The sequence below is a fragment of the Mixophyes fleayi genome, chromosome 1 (assembly GCF_038048845.1).
Source record: "Mixophyes fleayi isolate aMixFle1 chromosome 1, aMixFle1.hap1, whole genome shotgun sequence".
Classification (NCBI taxonomy): Eukaryota; Metazoa; Chordata; class Amphibia; order Anura; family Limnodynastidae; genus Mixophyes; species Mixophyes fleayi.
The window spans coordinates 76,611,789-76,635,114 of NC_134402.1; the positions used below are offsets into that span (position 1 = coordinate 76,611,789).

At 39.4% G+C, this 23,326-nt stretch overlaps 1 protein-coding gene across 1 annotated transcript in view; it reads right to left on the reverse strand.

Moving 5' to 3' along the window:
- TRAPPC11 (trafficking protein particle complex subunit 11) overlaps nucleotides 1-23,326 on the reverse strand; it is a 37,452-nt gene that overhangs the window by 2,708 nt on the left and 11,418 nt on the right. The window contains exons 7-29 of the mRNA XM_075197166.1: nucleotides 22,631-22,704; nucleotides 21,838-21,934; nucleotides 20,756-20,889; nucleotides 19,389-19,536; nucleotides 18,788-18,881; nucleotides 18,313-18,392; nucleotides 18,155-18,233; nucleotides 17,849-17,903; nucleotides 16,525-16,670; nucleotides 16,038-16,099; nucleotides 15,820-15,952; nucleotides 15,586-15,716; nucleotides 15,144-15,299; nucleotides 14,390-14,577; nucleotides 14,141-14,289; nucleotides 8,766-8,887; nucleotides 7,009-7,128; nucleotides 6,732-6,797; nucleotides 6,407-6,563; nucleotides 5,973-6,084; nucleotides 4,472-4,563; nucleotides 3,911-4,044; nucleotides 3,340-3,507 (exon numbers count right to left, since the gene is read on the reverse strand). Of these exons, the coding sequence (XP_075053267.1) occupies nucleotides 3,340-3,507; nucleotides 3,911-4,044; nucleotides 4,472-4,563; nucleotides 5,973-6,084; nucleotides 6,407-6,563; nucleotides 6,732-6,797; nucleotides 7,009-7,128; nucleotides 8,766-8,887; nucleotides 14,141-14,289; nucleotides 14,390-14,577; nucleotides 15,144-15,299; nucleotides 15,586-15,716; nucleotides 15,820-15,952; nucleotides 16,038-16,099; nucleotides 16,525-16,670; nucleotides 17,849-17,903; nucleotides 18,155-18,233; nucleotides 18,313-18,392; nucleotides 18,788-18,881; nucleotides 19,389-19,536; nucleotides 20,756-20,889; nucleotides 21,838-21,934; nucleotides 22,631-22,704 (2,697 nt within the window). The remainder of the gene's footprint in view (nucleotides 1-3,339; nucleotides 3,508-3,910; nucleotides 4,045-4,471; nucleotides 4,564-5,972; nucleotides 6,085-6,406; nucleotides 6,564-6,731; nucleotides 6,798-7,008; nucleotides 7,129-8,765; nucleotides 8,888-14,140; nucleotides 14,290-14,389; nucleotides 14,578-15,143; nucleotides 15,300-15,585; nucleotides 15,717-15,819; nucleotides 15,953-16,037; nucleotides 16,100-16,524; nucleotides 16,671-17,848; nucleotides 17,904-18,154; nucleotides 18,234-18,312; nucleotides 18,393-18,787; nucleotides 18,882-19,388; nucleotides 19,537-20,755; nucleotides 20,890-21,837; nucleotides 21,935-22,630; nucleotides 22,705-23,326) is intronic.

Below are 23,326 nucleotides of genomic sequence, written 5' to 3' on the forward strand. Positions count from 1 at the left end.
CATGCCTTTACTCATTGTAAAAATGTATTTTATTGATATTGCAATGATATGGTTATACATTGTTCTTAAACTGAAGCCAGGTAGGTTATGGGTACTGATCGGGTGGAGCCCAGTTCCAGGATACAGGCGAGGGGTCCTAATCAGCTTAAAGCTAGTTCTGGCGGAAAAAGCTTGTTAGGTGTTAATACTGGGAGTGTCATTTAATCATTTTGGCCTTGCCCCTTAATTAACCTGACACCTTGAAGTCATCCTAGCAGAGGACCAAGGGAGGTAATGGGATGAGAAGGGACAGCTCTGTAATAGCTCATTTTGACAGACAGCCTGTCAGAGAATCTCACTATCTAAAGGTCACCCCTGACCCAGCCCCTGGGGCGTGGGAAAACTACAGGGTATAGAGGACAGAATGAGATCCAGCATTGAAGTTTAGGCTTCTGCTAGACTGAGCACCCTGCTGGGACATCTGCAGTTCAGAAGAATCAGTGGATCTTTTTATCTGGTGGGCCTGATCTACCTGGGAGAACAAGTGCTAGACTCCTACCATGCTGGTAGAGGAGAGATTGTCAAGCCAAATGGCCGGGATTCAGCAAGTCAGGACATCTAGGCGACTGAAGATCCTTAAGCTAGCTACCTGTCTGGCATTTATTAACTGTTTGTACTGTTGTACCTTTCTAACTGCTTTGCCTGAGTGACCATAAGATCCCTAAAAAGGTACTAGGCATGCTTCCCTGGCATAGTAAGGCACAAATGGGTGGCCAGCCTGCATGAAGTGGGTATAACTGGGCCAGATAAACCTGGTATCTTCATACGTGTACAATAGGCCTGGTGCAAGTGGAGGATGACAATGGCCACATTTTTAGTCTGGATGTATCTATATGCTAGAATTAAAGACGCACATATGTTTAGATACATACGACTCAAATTACACTTGCAAAAATGTGCAATTTCACATTCAAATTTAAAAACAAGCCCATTGTGAATAAAGAAAAAGTTGTTTATAATGTCAGTTTCCCATGACCCCTTCTGATGATTGGCTTTACTATTTAATTTCCTTACTAAAGTCCAGTTTATATATGTGTCTTATATTTGGTGCTTATTTTAGAAAACATTGTAAAACGTGTAAACCAGTGGTCACGTCACTACATTTAATTCTTTAATAAAATATATGTTGTGTTAAAACTATGAATACTTTTTGTATCCAAGTGACCCCATCATCATAATTTATTTATACAACGTCGCCAATGTCGCAGCGCTTTGCAGAGAATATTTGTCATTCACATTCCAGAGATCCCGGAGGAAACATCACGCGAACACGGGGAGAACATACAAACTCCACACAGATAAGGGCCTGTTCAGGAATTCATGACCCAAGGTTGTGAGGCAGAAGTGCTAACCACTGAGCCACCATGCTGCCCAGTACCGTGTTCTTTCCTTTTGTTAATTACACACATAAATCAAATTAAAGTTAATTTCACATCAATTACTTGAGTGAGCTAAGATAATTCTTGGAGCTTAACTCCTGTAACCGATCTAAATGTGAGAGCAGGAGTGAATGAAGAACAATGGGAAATAGGTTTTACAGCCATCACAGCAAACATTATCCCATAGAGTATGCAAGCAATGCAGAAGAATGTAAAATTAGTTCCTAACAAACACAAGTATTTACATGACAATTTGGGTGTTGCTTAAACATGCCCAGCATGTAAAGTATTCTTACATTTCTATAATTATGCTAAAGCACATCACAATTTTAATGATCTGAACAGTACGCAGCTGTGTGTTCCAGTTTCACAGCACTGTGTTTGCTTGGCTCATTTATGAACACAACACAGTTTTATGAATGCAAAAGAAAATTAGGTATATCACAGGACGCTACTACATTAATTATATTCATAATTTTGGTGTTTAGTTTTGAAGCTGTGGCTATCCAGCAGATTGTATCATTTTATAATCTGCACATAACTGTAATCATTGGAATTCATGGGGACATTTGATAAATGCTCTCAAAAGAAGTAATAAACACAATGTAGGATTTTGTGATCTAAGATTCAAGTAAACAGCACTTTACAGTATGTACAACAAAAATTATTGTGAATTCTCAAATAAGCTAATACCTAAAAGTGAATTCAAGTCAGTGATAATTTAATTTTAAATGAACCCTTCCCTTCAACCACTCAACTAGTAAAACTGCTGAAATCCCATACCCATGATCCCCACTGTTAGAAATGGACTTTTTCAAGCTGTGAGTACAAGGGGTATATTTACTAAACTGCAGGTTTGAAAAAGTGGAGATGTTGCCTATAACAACTAATCAGATTCTAGCTGTCATTTTGTAGAATGTACTAAATAAATGATAACTAGAATCTGATTGGTTGCTATAGGCAACATCTCCACAAACCCGCAGTTTAGTAAATATACCCCCAAATGTCAACTGTGAGCTGTGGAAAGTTGGTGCTGCAGCGGATTGCATAGGCGCTGCGGTTTATCCAATCAGCTGCACCCATAACCAAATGCTGTCCAATGCTTGCACATTCAAACATCTCCAGGCTTGTCAAATACATCTGGCAAGTCTGTACTACTGGTTAGAAGAAAGTGGGAGAGCGAGCTATATAGGTCATATAACAAAGGATAATTGAACTAATGCACTGTTCGGATACCCAGAAGATTTTCAGTGCATATAAAGGGAGTTAGCTGTACGTCTTGACCAGAATTGATTGCACACCTCATAGGATAGCTTAATGCATATTAGAGACCATTTAAATGTAAGGTCGGTGAAGAAATCTTTACGCATATGCTGTGGAGAAGATAGCGTATAGGGTAGATTTGGGGTGGGTGGTCTTCCATATATTTGCCTAGTGGTAGGACGATAATGTGAGTCTACTAATATGTGTTTCTACACTGAGGAACTGAAGTGTCTGTATAGAGCAGTACTGGTAAATATATGGTCTGCTGAAATGGGAAATATTGTGCACAATCCACTTCATTATCCTGGTTGATTTGATGCCCTGAGTTAGAAAATGTTTGTACATTGTATGTAGATTAACGTTTTGAATCTTTGGCTGTATGAGCTTAAAATGCCTGGACCAGCATGACTCTGTCCCAACTAGGTTTTTTTTTTAATAATTGCTATGAAAAACAGTATAAATAAAACATATTAAAAATTATAATAATCCTACAAAGCCATACAGAACCACTGTGTTTAGGCAGAGGGGAATATCTCCTGAATCACAGATGTCCCAGACATCTTGTTAAAAAAACAGATGTACCAGCATGATGGGATTTTATTAGTGGTGAGGAAGTAATGATAATTGGTAACCTGTAAATGCAAGTGTCTGAACTCACCTTCACAAATATGTAAGTAGGTAAAAAACGTTTCAGCATTTGACTGGTGTAGTTTGGGAACCTCAATACATTAATGTTCAAGGACGGCAGCTGCTGGTATCCTGCCATGAGGGGGTAGAAATTGTACAGCATTTCCTGTTTAGTGCCAGGGAGGATTTGCAGCCGGATCTACAAGAAAAAAATGACATGGACTTAAGATGAGTAACAATTTAAAATGGGCTACGGCAAATAAAATGCCATGCCATTATTAGCCATGAAAGCATTAGGAAGTATGTAAGACTCATTTCTTTATTCAAGTCTATCAGTCCTCCTCATAACTTCCTTGTTCTGGCTCTCTCGCCCCTAATTATTACCACACTTTTTGTGTCTCCCCCTTCCCTTTAGGATGTAAGCTCTCATAAGCAGGGCCCTCTTTCCTTGTGTGCACCTTCTTCTATTCCATCACCCTCTGTACCTCTTGGCCTGCTTCGCTAGCCCTGTTTTCCCTGTTTTCTTAAGCCTTGGCCTTCTTCTCGCTGATTTCTACTATCCCTTTCACTATCTGTCCCAGAGTTAATCTGATATTATTTACCTGCTTGAGTCCAGAAAACATAAATGCATCACTTGGCTCCACTGAAATTTCTATGTCCTGAACCAAACTGGTCTTATTCTGTAGATGATATTTGACAGGCAGAGATTCCCTCACTCGTCCAAAAGATGGGAGATCTACACATGGGAGAGAGACTGCGGTGAATAGGCTTGATGTCAAGAAATAGGCAATCTTTAAGCATGGATATTTGATTGGTTTCCATGCAGTTTATGAAAAGCCATTGTCTCTTGTTTTAGAGCAAAACTACCAATTCATAAAAATTAGAGTCTTTGCTTGGTTTGTTGTGTATATGTGGTTTGACTGGTGGGTTAGAATTTTGTTGCATGATGGTAAATTTTATAACAAAATAAGAATAATAATGTATAAATAAAGTGTGTAAAAACAAACAACTTTGTTTAAATAAAACACTTTACAAAACTATAGCACATAAGGTTCTAACAGAAAGTGTATCACAGTCCATGCAGCTTACAAAAAATGTCCAGTGCAAAAGTAACCATGACAATCACATGACACTATGAATTGTGGAGATCATCAGCAATTTACCTCCTCGGATGTGAAGCGGAATGCTTTCTACCAAGACATGGGGCAAAGTTGTCACTGTGTTAACAATTGGAACGCTTTCTCCAGCTGAGCTCCTTTCAAAGAAAGATATAGAAACCCTTTAGTAATACACGATTGGTCCGCCCTCAATTTATTAAACCAACCACAATGTACAACACCTCCAATAACTCTGCTTTAAAACAACTGTAGATAAAAGTAGTGAAGGTTTTCAGTGAAGTACCTTCAATTAAACCATCTACTGAAACATACTTCTCATAAATAACCTCCTCCCTTCACATTCCACCCAAATATGCAGTTGTGAAGGGTCTGCGTCAAGAAGAAAATGGTTATTGGCCGACAATGCAATCCTTTGCTTCCTGCTTATATGTCTTTCAGACCAACTAGTTACCAGCATTGCCTGGCAGATGTTTGTGTTCTGATCCAACACTGAGCTCTGATTGCCTGTTGGAGTTCAGTACTGCAAGAATCAGTGGTATCAGCTATTGTGGATATTACATTAGTCTTGTAACCAGATATACCTCTGTATATCAAACACTACCTCTAGTTAGTATAATAATGAAACTATATTGTAAAGGATCAGGAAATGGGATTGCTGCAAGTGAACATCAGTTTTTCATGCTTGTCAGGTCTAGTAAACCTGCCTTACTTATGCTGATATTTGGTTAAATCTCCAGAGGGGGAGGGTACAACTAAAGCAGAGTTCATTCTCACTGTATTTCCCTATAAATGCTCAGCAGATCACATGGGTATTAACCATGCTGGACAGAGAACCTCGTCCCTGTATAATTACATCCATCAGCTACACTCAAGCAAAGACCACCATTTTGTTGGCTCAACCAATAACCAAGAATTGCAGTCTAATTTCCCAGCAAATTAATAGGCAGCATTCACATGAGTACTGGTTTGTCCACGGGGAGAACATACAAACTCCACACAGATAAAGCCATGGTCGTGAATCAAACTAATGACCCCAGTGCTGTGAGGCAGAAGTGCTAACCACTAAGCCACTGTGCAGCCCACCACCTAAATTTTCTGAATTCAGTCAGTGTTTTCCAGCATATCATACTGCTAGCGTTGTCTATACATGTTGCCTTTTGATATGACTCAGCTCATTCTGATACAATTGCATTCAAAGAGCGCTTTTGTGTTGTATGCAAGAGCAACTAAAATAAACGACTCTGCCTGGATGATACAAAGGCTTTCCTGAAAAAACACAGAAATAAGCAATATATTCTGTAACAGATAATAAATGAATGTAGTCTGCAGTGCACACTTTATGATAATAATCATAAAATATGTTGGAACACTGAACATAGTTTTCAGGGACTTTAGAAGAAAGACAATAAATTAGAGTACCTTTTTATGCATATTATTATTACTAGTAATATTTCAGTATTGTGTTCCTTTAAGGTTCTGGATATAGTGACATGTAACTTACAAGTCACATGAAACAAACCCTCAATACCTAGTAAAGGTTGCTTACCTCTTCCAAGAGATGACATAGCTCCCGGTGGCCACTCCACTCGGAGAGTTTGCTATGGGTGGACACTGAAGACAGAAGCATTCACTGGCACTCTCTCCTGTCTGTAACACAACTGGTGTGCACACAAACACAACATAATCATTGAAGCATTCTACAGAATATTACTTATATTTCCATATTGTGTAACAGTGTTACCAATTAACAGCAAAATGACCACCTCTGAAATGTGATTCAGTAAAAGAAAGGCTTGCCTATCCCTATATTTGGCTCTTTCATACAAGCAATATACACAGTCTACAAACAAACAATACAGACCGATATCATAGTTTGGACCAAAAGCCTGCAATTAGACACTTACCATTAGGTAATTTTAATTGCTTTATTGGGGCAATAACAATAGTAAAGAGATGGATTTCTGAAAAACATTTACTCACCTTTCTCCACGTTAGATTCCAGCTGGTCTACTGGGGTGACTGATGGGGAGAGTTGCAGCTGGCTGGATATAATAGTAAGTGCCCATGGCGAGGCGCTCAGGATATCCGTCATCAACAAGAAGGGGATGTCAGCATAGACACGATCTAAATGTTCAAACTGTACAGAACATGCATCTAATAATGCAAATATCATTGACGGATAGACAATATCTTAAGAACATTATAAACTGTGAAACTGCAATAAAAATGTACAACTTAAAAATCATTATCTAATATTTGATACCAATTAGTTCCCTTCAGTGTTATCAGATGCTGTAATACTGACCTTTATGGATACAAACTTTACAGCAACATCAAAAGGACACACAGTCTCAATGGTCACAGTTTCATCCTGTGTAAAAACAAATATCATCTACATTGAGAAAACAGCCTATTAAATACATTCTATATACACGCATTTCTTAAAATAAATTGCATGTGAACATTGGCAGATCAAAGTTAGATACAGGAGTTTATAAGAGACAATTTCCTGCAGTTGCAGCCAAGGTGTAAAATTATAGTCTGAGTCTGCTCCACTCAGCTATGTGAGAGCATCAGCTTACTCTGTGACATTTGCAGACAATCTCTTTGTCCTCCACGGACGTGTCCATCAGGTATGAAACATAAACCAGGAAAACACGTGTGCCGACAGTACCACAGCGGATGTACAAGGGTATATCCAGCTACACAGAAAACAAAACACAACAATTAGTACATTATTATAGATAGAATACAGCAAGACAGGGCCTAATCACTTAAGATTGACTGATTACATATAGAATGACTAAAGACTGTATTACTTTAGCACACCCCTGCAGTGTAGGTGTCCATTTCTGGACAGCTGCACAGAATCATGTTATGGTTTCTGCCTACATAAAATTAGTAAATAGGGTTAATTTTCACTTTATTTTTCTAAAGATACTCAATAAAGTATAGTTACATATGAATACAGGCTGCCATGTGGATTTATTTGCTGGGAAAGATGACAACAGTGCCACTCAGCAGTCATATAATCATAACAAAAGACAGGTCTTCTAGAGTTGTTACTAAACACAAACATGAATCCTTATAAAAGACATGTTGATTTATAAAAGAGTCATTTTTGTTTAGAATATGCCTCTACCGTGTGGTACCATTAATTTAGCATTTGAAAGCCTATTTGAAATAACGAAAGTAGGAATATTATTATTATTATTATTATTATTATTATTAATAAAAAATTATAATAATGCATTGAAATCTAATATAATGGCATATCAATAGAAAAGTACAGACCCGATTATAGAAAGCTGAAAACAGATAGATGCTGCTGAATTTTTTAAAAATGAATAGCCATGGCCCCTCATTTTAATCACCTCTATTGACCGCAACGTTCATATCAGTTTAGCTGACAGACTAGTGCTTAGATATAATATACAGAACGTAACGCTGACCACATGAACGGTCACTGTCACATGACCACTGCAGACGTTGTATGCACTCATCGTTAGGAGAGCGCTTGTTCGTTTTGTCCAGCATTCAGGTCCTCAAGAGTGCAGTCAGCTCTGGCTACAATAGCAGTTATGAACCAAATTAAATAAATGCACAATCTGGGGTGAGGGGAAGAGATTAAAATTATGGGGTTTCTGGCTTTATAAATAAAATATAATTTTTTTTAAAAAAAACAGCTGCACCTGGTTTTGAAGTTTTTTATAAAAGTAATTTGTGCATCAATGCAGAATCAGAGTAAAACAAAGGATGAAATGGGAGATGTATACAATGTTCATAAGTGCGGTAACCTACAGAAAAAAAATAGTTTTTACTGTTAAACTTGCAAATAATCAATGGTTGCTACAGGTTATGTTAAAAATATTGGGCATTTTATAAGTCAGGGCTCTGAATAAACTAGAGTTACACTCAAACATAAAAAAAATGACCTGATATTGCTAGAATACAACAAACATCATGATAAAGTAAAAACTTCTGTAAAAAAAATAAACGGGAAATAAACTGAGCTACGGAGTAATTTTCTCTCCATATTTTAAAGCCCTTTTAAACATTTTATACATATTTCTAAGAGGTCTATACATAATAGTAACCAAGATCTTTAAAGTATTTGTATTGTCCAGTTAAGCAAATAGCAACAGCAAATTTTATTTTCATGTCATTTAATCCCTGTATAAATATTATGCTGTTGGTTTACATAAATAAATAAGGGGTATGGGTATGTCTTGTTTGCATTCCTGTAAAGGAGCTGCAAGTTCAGTATCTCATTATTTTCCAGTGAGAATACACACAGTGAGCTGGTGGGGCGGATTTATTACAAAGGTCACAGTGGCACCTTTTCTCCAGGCTGCAGGTTTCCTATGGAGATGTCTGTGAGCAGAGCTGGGCTGGAGTCATCACACATTTCTGTTTCCTGGAGCGTAACCAGAGTGTTCTGTGTGAGGTTGGCATCCTGCCCTGTAAGAGACATTGTTTTCCTGGGTTACTGCACCATACCTACTATGGTACAGGGTCAGATGAGGTGATCAAAATGTTTAACACTGCAGCTGCCAGGGTTAAGGAGGCAAAACATTAATATGCAAAGTAAACACTGGATAAAAATGACCTTACTTCTACTGAATACATCAACATGCAGAACCATAAATCTTTTAAGTAAATGACATTGGAAACTAGTGATTTAGGCAATGGTCTGAGACTGGCTCTATTTATCTACTATATAAATGCCTAGTGGCATGTGTGAAAAAAAACCAAAAACAAGCTGCAGCGCCACCTGCTGGGCAGAGTTATACACTGACCTATATATTTCTTGAAGGAGAAGTGACAGTTGGGAGTGGTTGGTGGTTGCCGGGGGTGACAGTGGGGAGTTTTTAACACCTTAAGTAGCTTGATGAAGGATGTGGTGATGAAGATGAAGGTTGAGGTGATGGAGAAAAATTATGAGGTGGTGACATGTGGACAAAACCACGTTAAAAAAGGGCGCTTGCGTCGGGAAGTAACGCTCTTCCCCTGAGGAGGCCTGGGCTAGGCCCAAATGCATGACAAGAACCTTTTTAACACCTTAAGTAGCTTGATTTGACTAGAATGCATGAGTATCATGCACGGGTTAACTTGTATACATATATATCTCTATATCTATCTATCTATCTTATATTTGGCAAATAGTGAGGTCACATGACTCACTGTGAAAGTGTCCTGTAATACAATGTATAACTGGCAGTGAAGGCAAAAATAAGATTTTTACTCACCGTAAAATACATTTCTCTGACTCCATTGGGGGACACTGCAAATCATTGGGGTATAGTACTGGGCTCAGGAGTCTTGTGACTTTAACTGCTAGAATTCTGAACTCCTCCCCTACTTAACCCCTCCTCTCCAGAGAGATCCTCAGTTTTGAATAACCAAGAGTGAACGTAAAGGAGGTAATATAACCTGGACAGGTCTTAAATTATAAAGAACCATACAGAGCAAGGGAGGGTGCGCAGTGTCCTCCAATGGAGTCAGAGAAATGGATTTTACGGTGAGTAAAAATCTTATTTTCTCTTCCCTGCCATTGGGGGACACTGCGAGACATTGGGGATATACCAAAGCTTCCTCAAGGGTGGGAATGCTCTGGACCAGCTGCACGCATAATCCTGCGACCAAAGCTTGCATCAGCCGATGCAAAGCCTTGAAATCTATAAAATTTAGTAAATGTGTGGACGGAAGACCAAGTCCCCACCCTACACAACTGCTCCGCCGACGCCCCGTGCCTAGCCACCAAGGAGGCACCCACTGCCCTAGTAGAATGTGCCCTTAAGTTCTGCGGAACGGCTAGAGAGGCTGAAAGGTAAGCCTCACGAATCGTGGACGTGATCCACCGGGCAATTGACTGGTTTGAAGCAGGCCAACCTCTTTTATTGGCGTCATATAAAACAAAAAGATCTCTGGTCTTTCTGACCTGAGACGTACGGTCTACATAACCCTGTAGAGCTCATACCACATCCAAGTACTGTATAGACCCTTCTGAAGAGTCTTTCTTTGCTTGGAACGCAGGGACAACAATTTCCTGATTTAGGTGGAGCCTGGAAACCACCTTAGGAACGAAAGATGGCTTGAAAAATAAGAAAAGGAGGGTCACAGCAAAGAGCACCAAGCTCAGACACTCTACGAGACACTCTACGAGCTGAAGCTATTGCCAACAAAAATACAGTTTTTCATGTAAGATACCGCAAGTCAATGGACTCTAAAAGTTCAAACGGAGGCTTAGAAAGAGCACAAAGAACCAGCTTGAGGTCCCAGGGCTTGACAGGATGGCAAAAAGCTTAAATTTTGAAGAGTGGAATCTTTTAGACTCACACCATAAAATATATGTCTTCCACACTCTATGATATATGGAAGACGAAGAAGGCTTTCTGGCCCTAATCATGGTAGCCATCACGTCCTGAGAGAAACCCCTGGCTTTAAGTATTAGGGTTTCAGTAGCCGGGCCGTCAAAACCAGCTGATCTAAACCTTGGTAAAGGAATGGACCCTGAACCAGAAGATCTGCCTGTATAGGAAGCCGGAATGGAAGCGGCCCTGCTAACAATTGTAGATCTGAGAACCACGCTCTGCGTGGCCAGAATGGAGCTATTAGAATAGCGGGAACTCCCTCCCTCTTCAACTTCTTTAGAACCCGCACAATCATTGGTATGGGAGGGAAAATGTACACCACCCGATAAGGCCAAGGAGCTGACATGGCATCTACTATTTCCGCCCCTGGGTCTCGAGCTCTTGCTCCGTAACGGGGAACCTGATGGTTCAGACTGGACGCCATCAGGTCTATGTCCGGACAGCCCCAACGCTCCACCAGAAGGGAGAATACCTTACTGTTTAGAGCCAATTCCCCTGGATGAAGGGTATCACTATGGGAATGCCAGCAAAAATGTGTAAGGTAAGGGAGCCAGGGCTTCTCTTACCTGCGCTGGGACCCAGAGTGAGCAGAGCAGCGTCCTACTCACTCTCCTGGGTCTTTTAGATAGAGTCCCGCGCTACACCTAGGATAATAAAATAAAAACATGAAACCTACATGGCTAACAGGGTATAGGCAGGAGCCTATACCCCAGTGACCTTTGCTCCAAGTCACTTGAAAAAAACCTGAGGATCTCTCTGGAGAGGAGGGGTTAAATAGGGGAGGAGTTCAGAATTCCAGCAGTTAAAGTGACAAGACTCCTGAGCCCACTACTATACCCCAATGTCTCGCAGTGTCCCCCAATGGCATGGAAGAGAAATACCATTTAATTTTCACCTCAAAAGGTAAAAAGGTAAAAAAATAAAAACAACACATATTACTATGTTTGAGTAGCACATCTTACGTGAAATCACTCTGCACATATGCTCAGAAGTGGGGGCACCTATGCACTTACGTCAGCCTGTACTTGGAGAGAATGCTTTGTTTACAAAACCAATGTATAAAAACATGGGTGCAAGCGCCCATGACCGGGTGCATACGCTTCATGTGCCGAGATGTACCGCTCAGCATATATGGGTGTAAATACAGAATTTTTACAACCTGCTTTTTTTTTTTAAACGGGAATTACTTCCATTTTGCAGCCAACTTTGGGCCCTTATGTGCGCTGGCACAGAATAATCAAAATTTGATCTAATGTGATTTTAATGAGCTAAAGCAGTAAACCCCATTGTCCGATGACCACACTGGTGTGTCTGTGCCTTTGGTTGTCTGTAAAGAAGAAAAATTGTACCCTTGCAATCAATTTAACCAGCCTGCCCACCTATCAGTTGAATCTATCTCACAGACTATTCCTGCCCACCTATCAGTTGAATCTATCTCACAGACTATTATGCAAGTAGGAGTGGCTATGTTTGCATGCTCTAATGCTATTTTCAGACATGTGCTGGAGTGCATCATTTCTCCCAAAGGTTTTTCATCTGTACATTAAGCATACTTGTCTACTTCTTAGGCCTTCCCAAGTGGAAGATCCAAGGGAGTAGTGCAAAGGAATAATGACGCAATTTGCGTCATCACGACACGCAACTTGCTGCACAATAATGTGATTTGTGTCATCGCACAGCGGGGGCCGGGCCATGATGATGTGATTTGCAGAGAAGAATGTAATAAACACCCCATCCACTTCACAAAGAAACATGGGTTCCTGAAGAGGCATATTCTGCCGGGAGTACTTCTTGAAATTCAGAAGCCTCCTGCACATTCCATGAGAAAGTATGATTTTAAACGCCTTTTCAGTGAAATCACACTTATCCATTGTATCAACAAGTACACTCACTTAACCATGCACATATTTTTAGGGGATCCAATCCTGTAATTTTGTTTACACAGTAGTGTTTTTTTGACTTAATTAATTTTTTATCCACTTCATATACTTATGAAAACTCAACATAATACATAAGCAAGCAGAGTTTGCAGGTGGAAGAGTGTTACTTGGGATTGTGAAGTAGCCATTGTGCCTGGACCCTTGCCCAGACATGTTTATGTGTCCTCTCCTATTCCAGGCACCACTTAATATTTTTTTCTATTCTCCAAATCTGCTCCACAAATGTGATATTTTTTGTTTGTATATCATACGATGTGACCATCTTATCAAATGTTTCTCTGGGTCAGAAGGGAATAATATATAGCCTGTACCTATTCAATGTTTCTGCTTGGGGTAATTGAAATTGTGGGTTAATGTGAAATTGGCCAGATAATTCTATTGGTCAGGTAGATTCACAAATAAAGCATCACCTTGATACATTCTCAATTACTCACAGCATACTGCCAAGTAATATAACAGTAGTGGATGCACCCCGCCACCCTTGACTGCACGACAAAGCAGAAAATAAAAGCTGGGTGTAATAATATTGAAATTAGAAAGTACAATATAAATGTAATGGCGCATTTTAAATTAATAAAAGAAAAACGAATGAGACATAAACTAAAGCTGTACATTAATGCAATAAAGCCCCACATTAATGTTGTCCTCCTTTAAGATTAATCCATCTTACCAAATTAATATAAATTAATATTATACTTTAGAATTCATTTTCTAGAGTTATTCATTTATAATCTCCCTTTACATACAATGGGGGGAAAAAAGGAGATTAGTCTACTCGCCCAATTGTTTCAAATCACTCTCCATAGTCAAGCACTGTAGAGAAGTACAGTTAACTTACTTACTGCATTTTCTTTATTCCTAAAGTCAGATAGACACTAAAGCCAAAACATAACTAAGAACAGTACACTATAGCCAAATACAGTGGGCATTTTGTTCAAGCTAAGTTAATTAAAACACAGGCAGATTTATACACAAATTATTCTTAGACTGCTGACAAAGTGTCAAAAGTTGATTTATTGCACACATCAACTGGGAAGTTCTTAGAAGCTTTATAATAAATAAATATAAATATATATAGCAATGGTGATGACCGGCTAGGGGGCGGGGCATAATGACGCATTCTGAGGAGCCTCGCCCCCACTACCCCCGGAGGCAAACTTGCTTGCAAAACTATGCAAGAGAAACTTCTGAAGATAGATGAACGCACCTGTAGTGAATTACCCCTCCCGCTATTTGCACACTTTTGGTTATTTTATTATTTTTCTGAAATGCCAACTTTAAAACTGGTCTTGTTTGCTGTTTGACAGATGAATGCAAGAACAGTCTGCTATTTGTGTATTTGAAGTGAATTGCCCCTCTATTTGCTTGCACCTTTTGTGGATTGTAAATGAACTGCATACCTGGTTTAAGTCCAGCAGTAAGTTTCACATCCTTCATGACCATGTTCTCCTGAGACTGTATGGTTATCATCAGACAATACATTTCATTATTCAAGGCTGGTGGCTCATGGCGCAGTTGGACAGACACCTTAGGTACCCTAGAAATAATCCTAACACAAAAATAAATAAATAGAAAACATGGATCTCCAGTAGTCAGAAAGACAAATAAGCGACATTATACAAAAGGTTTATGTTCTTGTTACTACTTACATGGTGCCGGCTTGGATTGTGATACTGTCCCAATGCACTTCAGTATCAGGTAATTTCGGCCTGCGCTTAAAAGAGCGCGCCGCCTGTACGGCTTCCTGCGCAGATGCAGCGTCTCCCCCTCCCCCTCGCCAGTTAAGAATCACGCAGCGGCCTGTCTCACTGCCCAGGATTAGATCCACGGAGGTTATCTGAAAAGAGAAAACATGTACACCTCAATATCAATATATATATCTCAAAGACAATACTTCGCAATGGTTCTGTAATATATGACCTGGCAGCCACAGGCAACTCAAACTCTTAGCAATCTAAATGTCATTTTGTACCTAGCAGCTGCAGGTTATATACATTCATAATAATGGACCTGTAGTGTTTTACCTTTCATCTTCTTAATTTGTAATTTAAACCTCACATGATACACCTGTTAAACATGTAGCATTTCATGTAAATCCTGAGCTCCATACCCTCATACTCTCCTGCCAAATATAAGCAATAACCTAGAAGTGACCTCCAGAATCGCTTATTTTCATCCCGTCACTTAGGAGTATTGTTTTAGAGATGCAATTATTTCAGTGAAACTATGGAACTGGATATTTGTAAAGGGGTAAATGAGGTAACAATGCTATTAAATCTACTGAGACTATGGAAAAATTCATAAATGGATTGATCTCTTGTGAGGGGAATACCATGTGAGCACCTGTGGTATTGACCAATATATTTGTAATAATGACAATATAATAATGTCTCTTTCACTCACCTCAACTTTTTTCCCCACATCTTCAGTTTTTGCTACAAATTTAAACGTGAATTTTCGTGTCTTCCCTGATACCAGGCACATTGTGCCCTGTGCTGACTGCTCCAGTATATCACTGGCTTGGTACTGTTCTTCCACCACACAGAATGGGTTATATTCCTACCAATAACAATATAAAGAGGACATCAGATGGAGTTACAAAATAATTGTGAACAAGTCTGAGGCTATTTAAAAAAATAAAAAATAAAAGTGGTGCTGCACAATGTTTATTCCAGGTGTGAAATTACTTTTACAGAACAAATAATAGCTGTGGGTAATACATTGAGATAAGTCTTTTAACAGGGGTCATCTCCCTTTCACAGAGTAACCCCGTACAATTTCCTGACCACTATGACATGACTTGCTTCCACAAAGCAATGGGAGAATGAATGGCCATGCTCGTTACCTGGTTGCTGAAGCCAACACAGAGCTTAGAGAAGCGAATTGGATGTGGGCAGTCAGTTTTCAGATAAACATACAGCTCAACCGGAGTATCGACATGAAAACTTGGAGCCAGGAACTTGGCCTTGCATTGTACTAGACCAGAAAATAACAGAACAAAGTTAATAAGACCAATAGAGGATGCCACACAATGTACCATATATGGATGTTACAAATTAAGCATTTTGTAGATACATACCAAATGGAACAAAGTCTTGCACTTCAATGGTAAACAGGTTACTACCCGCCAAGGAAACTCGATCTGCCCACAACCGCTGTGCAGCTTTCACCATGGAGACATCACAATCCGGCTCTGGATCAGGACTCTCGTTCTGCAGAGCAAGGAGAGAAGACAGAAATCTATATGGAGTTGACACAAGACATCCTGCCCAATATATCTCGGGTTGGTTAACTCACCATTAACACATTAATCAAGTTCTTCTGAATCCTAGACTTTTGATCATCTTTCAATGTCGATGCTGTATGTAGAATGAAGAGTCAGCAACATACTAATCAGGAAGGTTCAGTTACATACAGAACTGGATTGATAATTAGATTAATGTTTCCGTGTGCCTGGAGGAAAGGGGTATATCACCCATACAAAGTTTCTGTACAAGTTTCGTTTGTTGGACAATTCCTAAAATCGTATAACTAATATTGAGTACTCAGAATCTCAGTTTTAACTATTACTTAACTGCACTAAAGATTTCAATCCATGGTTAATCAAACATGTCTCAATAAAGTCTGACCAATCAAAATAACACTTCTGTCAACACAATGTAATTAATATTTTTCTAATTAAACATAAATGACAACAGTCACTTTCAAATGCGATATTGGTTGTAGAATTTAAACCCTGATTTAAGTGAGAATATTATTATTTATTTCTTTAGGTATAATGTACCTCTTCCAAGCAGCTCCAGAGAATAGGTGATGTAGTCTTTCAGTTGTGCCATGAGATAGGCACATTTCAGGGCCGTGGTTAATATAGAGGTGAGTAGGGTCCACCACCTCTCACTGCGATAGTCACACATGACATAGTCCAACAACCTGTAAAACAAGATCGCTAAGCTTACAAGGCACACAGGAATACCTACAGTACATATATACACCTCTTAGATTGTAAGCTCAATTGCACAGGTCCATCTTTACTTTATTTCTTGTCATTGTAATTGGTTTGTAGCATATTTGCTTCAATGTACAACACTGCATAATATGTTGATGTTTTTAGATAACGAATAATACTATTCCCACATGTTGGGATTTGTAAGGACATGCCAAAAAATTTAAATATATAATACTACTTGCATTATCAGTGACTGACACATTTGAGTATAAGACTTACCAATGTGAAAATAGAGTTTTTATACGTTATATCCATTTCTCGAAGTCCATTGGGGTATAGTGTAGTGGGGATAGCTCCTCCCCCTCTATACCCCCTTTCTGATTAATTCTCAAAATGATGTTTAACCAAGCCCCACAGACAAGGAGACAATAGAGAAAAACCAACAGCATCCTCTCGAACAACCACCACAACATGTCACAAAAAATAAAAGAGAAACCAGAGCATCAAGGGTGGGCGCCCAGTGTACTCTAATGGACCAAACAGATTCTACAGAGGATCATGGCTTCAACAGCCGTTAAAGACATAGGTTCCAAACAGAGATGAAGAAACGGTCCTTGACTTAACAGGTTTGGCTGGTGTGGCAGAAGCCATGAACGGCCCCCTGCCATGGAGCGAACGTCGGTGTACTAGGCCCTCCAAGGTCAATCCAGCACCACTAGAATGACCAGAACTCCCTCTCTCTTTACCTTCTTTAAATCCCTCAGAAGAATGGCTATAAATCAAATAAAAACTTAAACAGGGGCTGCCAAGCAGCCCCAAAATGTTCTAAACACAGGCCATTAAACTTAAACTGAGACCCAACAGGAACGGGGGGTATAGATGGGGAGGAGCTAGGGTTAGATATCAACTTTCTTAAAGTGCCACACGCCTATTCCCACTACACTATACCCCAATGTAGCCAGAGTCCCCCAACTGGATGTAGGAGAAAGAGAGATGGCAATCTGGGATCATAACCCCCAGAATGAGCACATATACACTCTGAAATGGTTTGACTTTTCTTCTAGTACCTGTGCAGGCCAAAGGCCACATGGGAAATTTTATATTGGATGGAACTATGCTGCTGTCCATTACACAAATGATCCAGTTTAGGTTTAGAACTTACTTTAGGGCTTTAGTATAGTCTTTACCATAGTAGTATTCTTCTCCCATCTGTACCACTGTAAAAGTAAGCCGAAAGAAAATTAAAAGTTTGAATGTGATCTTACAGTTAATAGAAGTACCAACAGGATGAATACAAATTAACTCTATAAACCTGCTGGTTAGCAGATGTGGGTTAATGAACTGTGCAAACTAAGAATAGTAAAAGCTACATTGTTTTTCCATTAGTATATAAAGAATGCGAACTTTTTAGTTCAGATTTATCTTCTTTTTAATATTTACATTTTTTAAGCATTATGATAGTACTTACTCAAATGACTTTTCATTCGCGGACACTTGTACTTCTTAAACTGAGCAACAGCATTGCTGAGGAGGCTGATAATAAGTTCCTAACAGAGACACAGGATACGAGTTAACAGCACATCCCAAGAAAATGGTTAGAGGAGGGAAACACAAAGTGTTCCTTACCGAGTGAATGACATCTTTCTCCTTCTGCTGAAGAGCAAGAATACCTGCCTTCTCCTTCTCTGGATCTGTAAGATCAAAGCCTGCAAACGATATAGAATATTTGTTCATGAAATATCAAGAATATGTGCTACAACCACAACTGTGCATGTAGGATACAGCCAAATAGAGAATCATTCCTAGTCCTACAATTCTATTACACTACAATAGAAGCCACTGAATCCTTTGTGTGTCATAGAATGTGGTAGTTCACAAGATTCCAAGTTAAAATGTATTGGGATTATATTCCTAAACAATGCAAATGTTATAACCCAATAAGATCCCTAACTCTGGGTTTACATTGAGCTTTATGTCACATCACTGTGTCCAGTAGTGCAGTGGCAGGTGAAATAGGTAAATAAACACTCTGTCAGTGTGAAAACACCACTGTACAGACAACCATGTTTGTGCAATGTCAAAAGGAAAACAACTGACTTACTTAGTATTCCTTGCCTCCATGCTCTCTGTCCATAGAAATCCAGCACTCCATTGGGCGTCTCCAGAGGGTCTGGACTAGGATACGCCACAGAAGTCTAAAGATGCAGTACACAAAAAGTACACTAGCTTTAATAACGAGGAGTAAGAGTAAAAGAAGAAAAACTAGAAATGTTTATTATGGCCCAATTAAGTCATTGGGTTTGATCCTTCACGTGCTCAATAGCTGAAGGAGTATTATATAAAATAGAATTCTAAAGCAACTATAGTGATGGTGTGAATACCTACTATATTACAATGTGTGCAGTGAATAACTCTTATTACTTCACATTCAATTGATGGACAGTTTACACACCTGACAGGGCTGATCTGAGAAAATTAGCAGTCACTTGAAACTACATTTACTACGTCACAAGAAGAGATACAATAGAACGGGTATTATTATTATTCATCTTTATTTATAGGGCACCACATGAAGTCAGCATCACTGTACAGAAGACAAACAAGCAGACAGTACAATAAACAAATAACACTACAACTGACAACATAGCTACTGATCGTTTGGGGGAAAAAAAAAAAAAAAAAAGAGAGAGAAGGAGACTTACATCGTGATTACACAGGTGACCTGCTAGCTGCTTGCGCTCCTGTGCGTAATATGCCGCCTGCTGGTAGTAGAAACCAGGATTCTGGGTTTGAATGGCAGTCAGTCCAAGCTTAATAGCCTCATCAAACAAATCCCCAAAAGCTTGAAACCTTTAAAGGAAAAATAAACAGCTAATCAGTACCACCTGCTGTATGCATTGCATCTCCACTAGCTGTTTTTGAAGCATGCTGCTTCACTTTGTAGGCCAGAGAGCAAAGATTGGCATCATATGAGTAAGCAAATATTCCTAATTTATATATATATATATATATATATATATATATATATATATATATATATATATATATATATATATATATATATATATATATATATATATATACATACATACACATATACACACACACACACACAAGTTAACCCGTGCATGATACTCATGCATTCTAGTCAAATCAAGCTACTTAAGGGGCTAGATTTACTAAGCTGCGGGTTTGAAAAAGTGGGGATGTTGCCTATAGCAACCAATCAGATTTAAGCTTTCATTTATTTAGTACCTTCTACAAAATGATAGCTAGAATCTGATTGGTTGCTATAGGCAACATCCCCACTTTTTCAAACCCGCAGCTTAGTAAATTTAGCCCAAGGTGTTAAAAAGGTTCTTGTCATGCATTTGGGGCTAGGCCAGGCCTCCTCAGGGGAAGAGCGTTACTTCCCGACGTAAGCGCCCTTTTTTTAATGTGGTTATGTTCACATGTCACCACCTCATCATTCTTCTCCATCACCACATCCTTAATCTCCATCGTCTTGCTGTTCTAAAACCTCTCGATACACAACGTTTCTGCTTAACACCTTAACCCTGTGCTCAATCAGTCTTCCTTGAAGGGCAGTATTCATAACCTGCACTTTCACATCACTGCTTCTCCGTACTCGTGAAAATGCGCCATACAATTGTCCATGACCAAACACAGGCTCTGGTAAATAAATACCCATACGGTCAAGAGTTTGAGCCCTCAACTCGTAAATTTAGCCCTTACTACTACTTCCACGGGGGAAAGGGGGGATGATGGAAGTTAACTGACTTCACTATTATAATTTTTTTGTCAAATAATGTCAGTATACCAAATTTCAGGTCAATTGGATGAGCCCTTTCTGTCTGAGAAAATAGTTTCTTACACACACACACACACACACACGCCGCTAGGCATATATGTGTGTGTGTGTGTGTGTGTGTGTGTGTGTGTGTGTATGTGTGTCATACTCATGTTAACCGGATACCATTGTAATATTTCATGATAGACTAAATGGTACAATTACTCAATATTTAGAAAATATATCTAGAGTAATTTATTAAATTAGAGAAATACGTACTGTTTAGACATCCAGGCAGTGTGCTCAAAGGACAGCTCAGCGCTTCCTATCTTCTTTTTGCACAAGTCAATGTGTTTTCGGAACTGTGCAATTGCATCTAGAGGAGTGTTGTGCTGGAAGCACAGGCGGCAGATCTAGAGCAGAGAAACAGACAGAACACAGGTTTCAGCAGACACCTTATAGGATATCAGATTATTGAAGAAAAATAAAGGTGTCTGCTTATGGTATAATAAAGCATACATGTCATAACTGCACTGTATTGGAGGAGCAGTACTAAACCTTGTCAGCCAAAATCATCATCATCATCATCTAATAATCTAGACAGCTTAATAATGAACACTGTGACCTTTGACATCACGCTGAGGTAGCTATATGGGGTCATTTAGGAGCTGTCCATCACATTTCAATAGAGACATAAAATAAAGCAACCAAAAAGTCAGCAGAAATGTGAAAAACAAGGTGGTTTAAATGGGACGTCCACCAATACTAAATATTAAATTGCTTATTGCCAAACACCCTCTCCCTGAAATTAGCAAGGCACTCTAGGTCTGATGTCTGGGACCCACAAATTCAACAGCTCATTGTGCGGCTACTGCTTATAGGAGAATTTGTAACTAATGCCTGTGTGTAGAGGACCTAACTGGTTGCCTGCCACAGCAGGAACCAGAGACACTACAAAGGCACTGGGAATGTGACCCTCACTGTTCTGCTAATTAAGGGGGATGGGGGGGGGCGATACAATTAAATATGTAGTATGCGTCATTCTTGCCCACTCAAAGAATTTTTGGGCGACTCCTGAATTCCATGTAGGTCTCCCAAACTCCCGAATCCTGCCCACTTCCTAGTGAAATGGGCAGGATGGTAAGCTCAATTTTGGGCCCTCCACCTGGGTCAAAGTGACGCTTACACATCATTAAGTCACGAAGAAGGGTCAACATGACGTGAATCGCCAAGCCCCCTCCGCCCTCACACTTCACCTCTATTGGGATGTCCAGGAGGGAGAGAGTAAAAAGTATGGTATAGGTAGATAACGTATTTAACTTGTTTTCTTAATGTAGTGGTTCATTTATGAGTTAGCTCACCTTATAGTTTATAAAGCCTGCCATAGTCTTTATCTCCAGCATGTTGGTTTCATGAGCCCTCAATTCATGCACCAAGTTATACGCTGTCCTGTAATTTCTAAACACAAACATATTCTATTAAAATAAAGTAACAAATTCAAGTATAAGGTCCCCGTCACATAAAATCAAACAGTACAATTGCACTTTTTTTTTTCACATCCTTAGCGAAAAACAGATTAAAATGTATTAAGATGACTCCCACACTGAAATATGTCAACCCGTGGTAAAACCATGGGAATGATTTGATGCAGGATGTCATATCAATACACAGGTTAACAATTAGGCCTAAAGAAGATCTACAAGAAGAAACATGTTTTGCACTGTTTGGCCAATTAGAGGCATTTATATGCAGAAACTTCATGTTGTACTGAATGCTGTGAGAAAAATAATCCTGGTAGGAGACTAGGTGATTATTATGAAAACCTGAACCTAAACACGCTCACTGGGATATCTAGCCCACCGTTTCCCCTTTGTTGTTTGAATGCCATTACCGCCTTTTTTTTTTTTACAAGTCTGTACCCCAAATCTTTTTTTTTTTTTAATTGAAATAGAATAAAAAACTATTAAGATTATATAAAAAAGTATGGTTACATGTAGTGCAGATACTTTTTCCAATTTGTATGCCAGTTTGTCTATTATATTTAATGATCTAACTAAACACCCCCTTATTCAGAACAATATGACCTGCATCAGACCAACTGACATTTTCTTCTAACTTCCACACAACATAAAAGGGAGGATGTGCCGATCTTACTTTAAGGCATTCTGTGTATCTTGCTTCAGTTCGCTGAAGAACGCAATCTTGAACTGATGCCTCACAAATAGCAGCTGTAATGGAGAATGATCAGACTAAGATTTTAGAAGATGATCTGATAAGAGGATAGCCACAAGTCATCATTAAATATTTTGCATAGCACTTTATTTATCGATTTTCAAATCACAATTATACTCACGATAAATCCGTTTCTCCGATTCCATCTTGGGAATACTGCTACCATGGGGGTTGTGTGAGGGGGAGTGGAGTTTGGCACTTAACTAGTTAACTCTGTCAATGTATGCTGCTGACAAACCCCTCCCCTCTGCAACCCCACTGTTGCCTCTTCAGTTTAAGTATAAAGCCCCAAGGAAGGAGATTCAACCAACCAAAGACCAAACAGCAGAAGAGCAGAAGGGCGGGAACGCAGTATCCCCCAGATCGGAATCAGAGAAACGGATTTATCGTGGAGTATAAAAATCTTTTTTTCTCTTTCATCCTATCTGGGGACACTGCTACTATGGAGACTTTCTAAAGCAACCCCCTTAATGGAGGGACCGCTCTGACAGCTCGGCACGTAGAGAACTACGGCCAAAACTGGCGTCTGCCACTGCAAAGACATTGAATAGCTAAAATTTCGTAAAGGTGTGGACCGAGGACAAAGTGGCTGCTCTGCATAACTGGTGAGGCCCCATT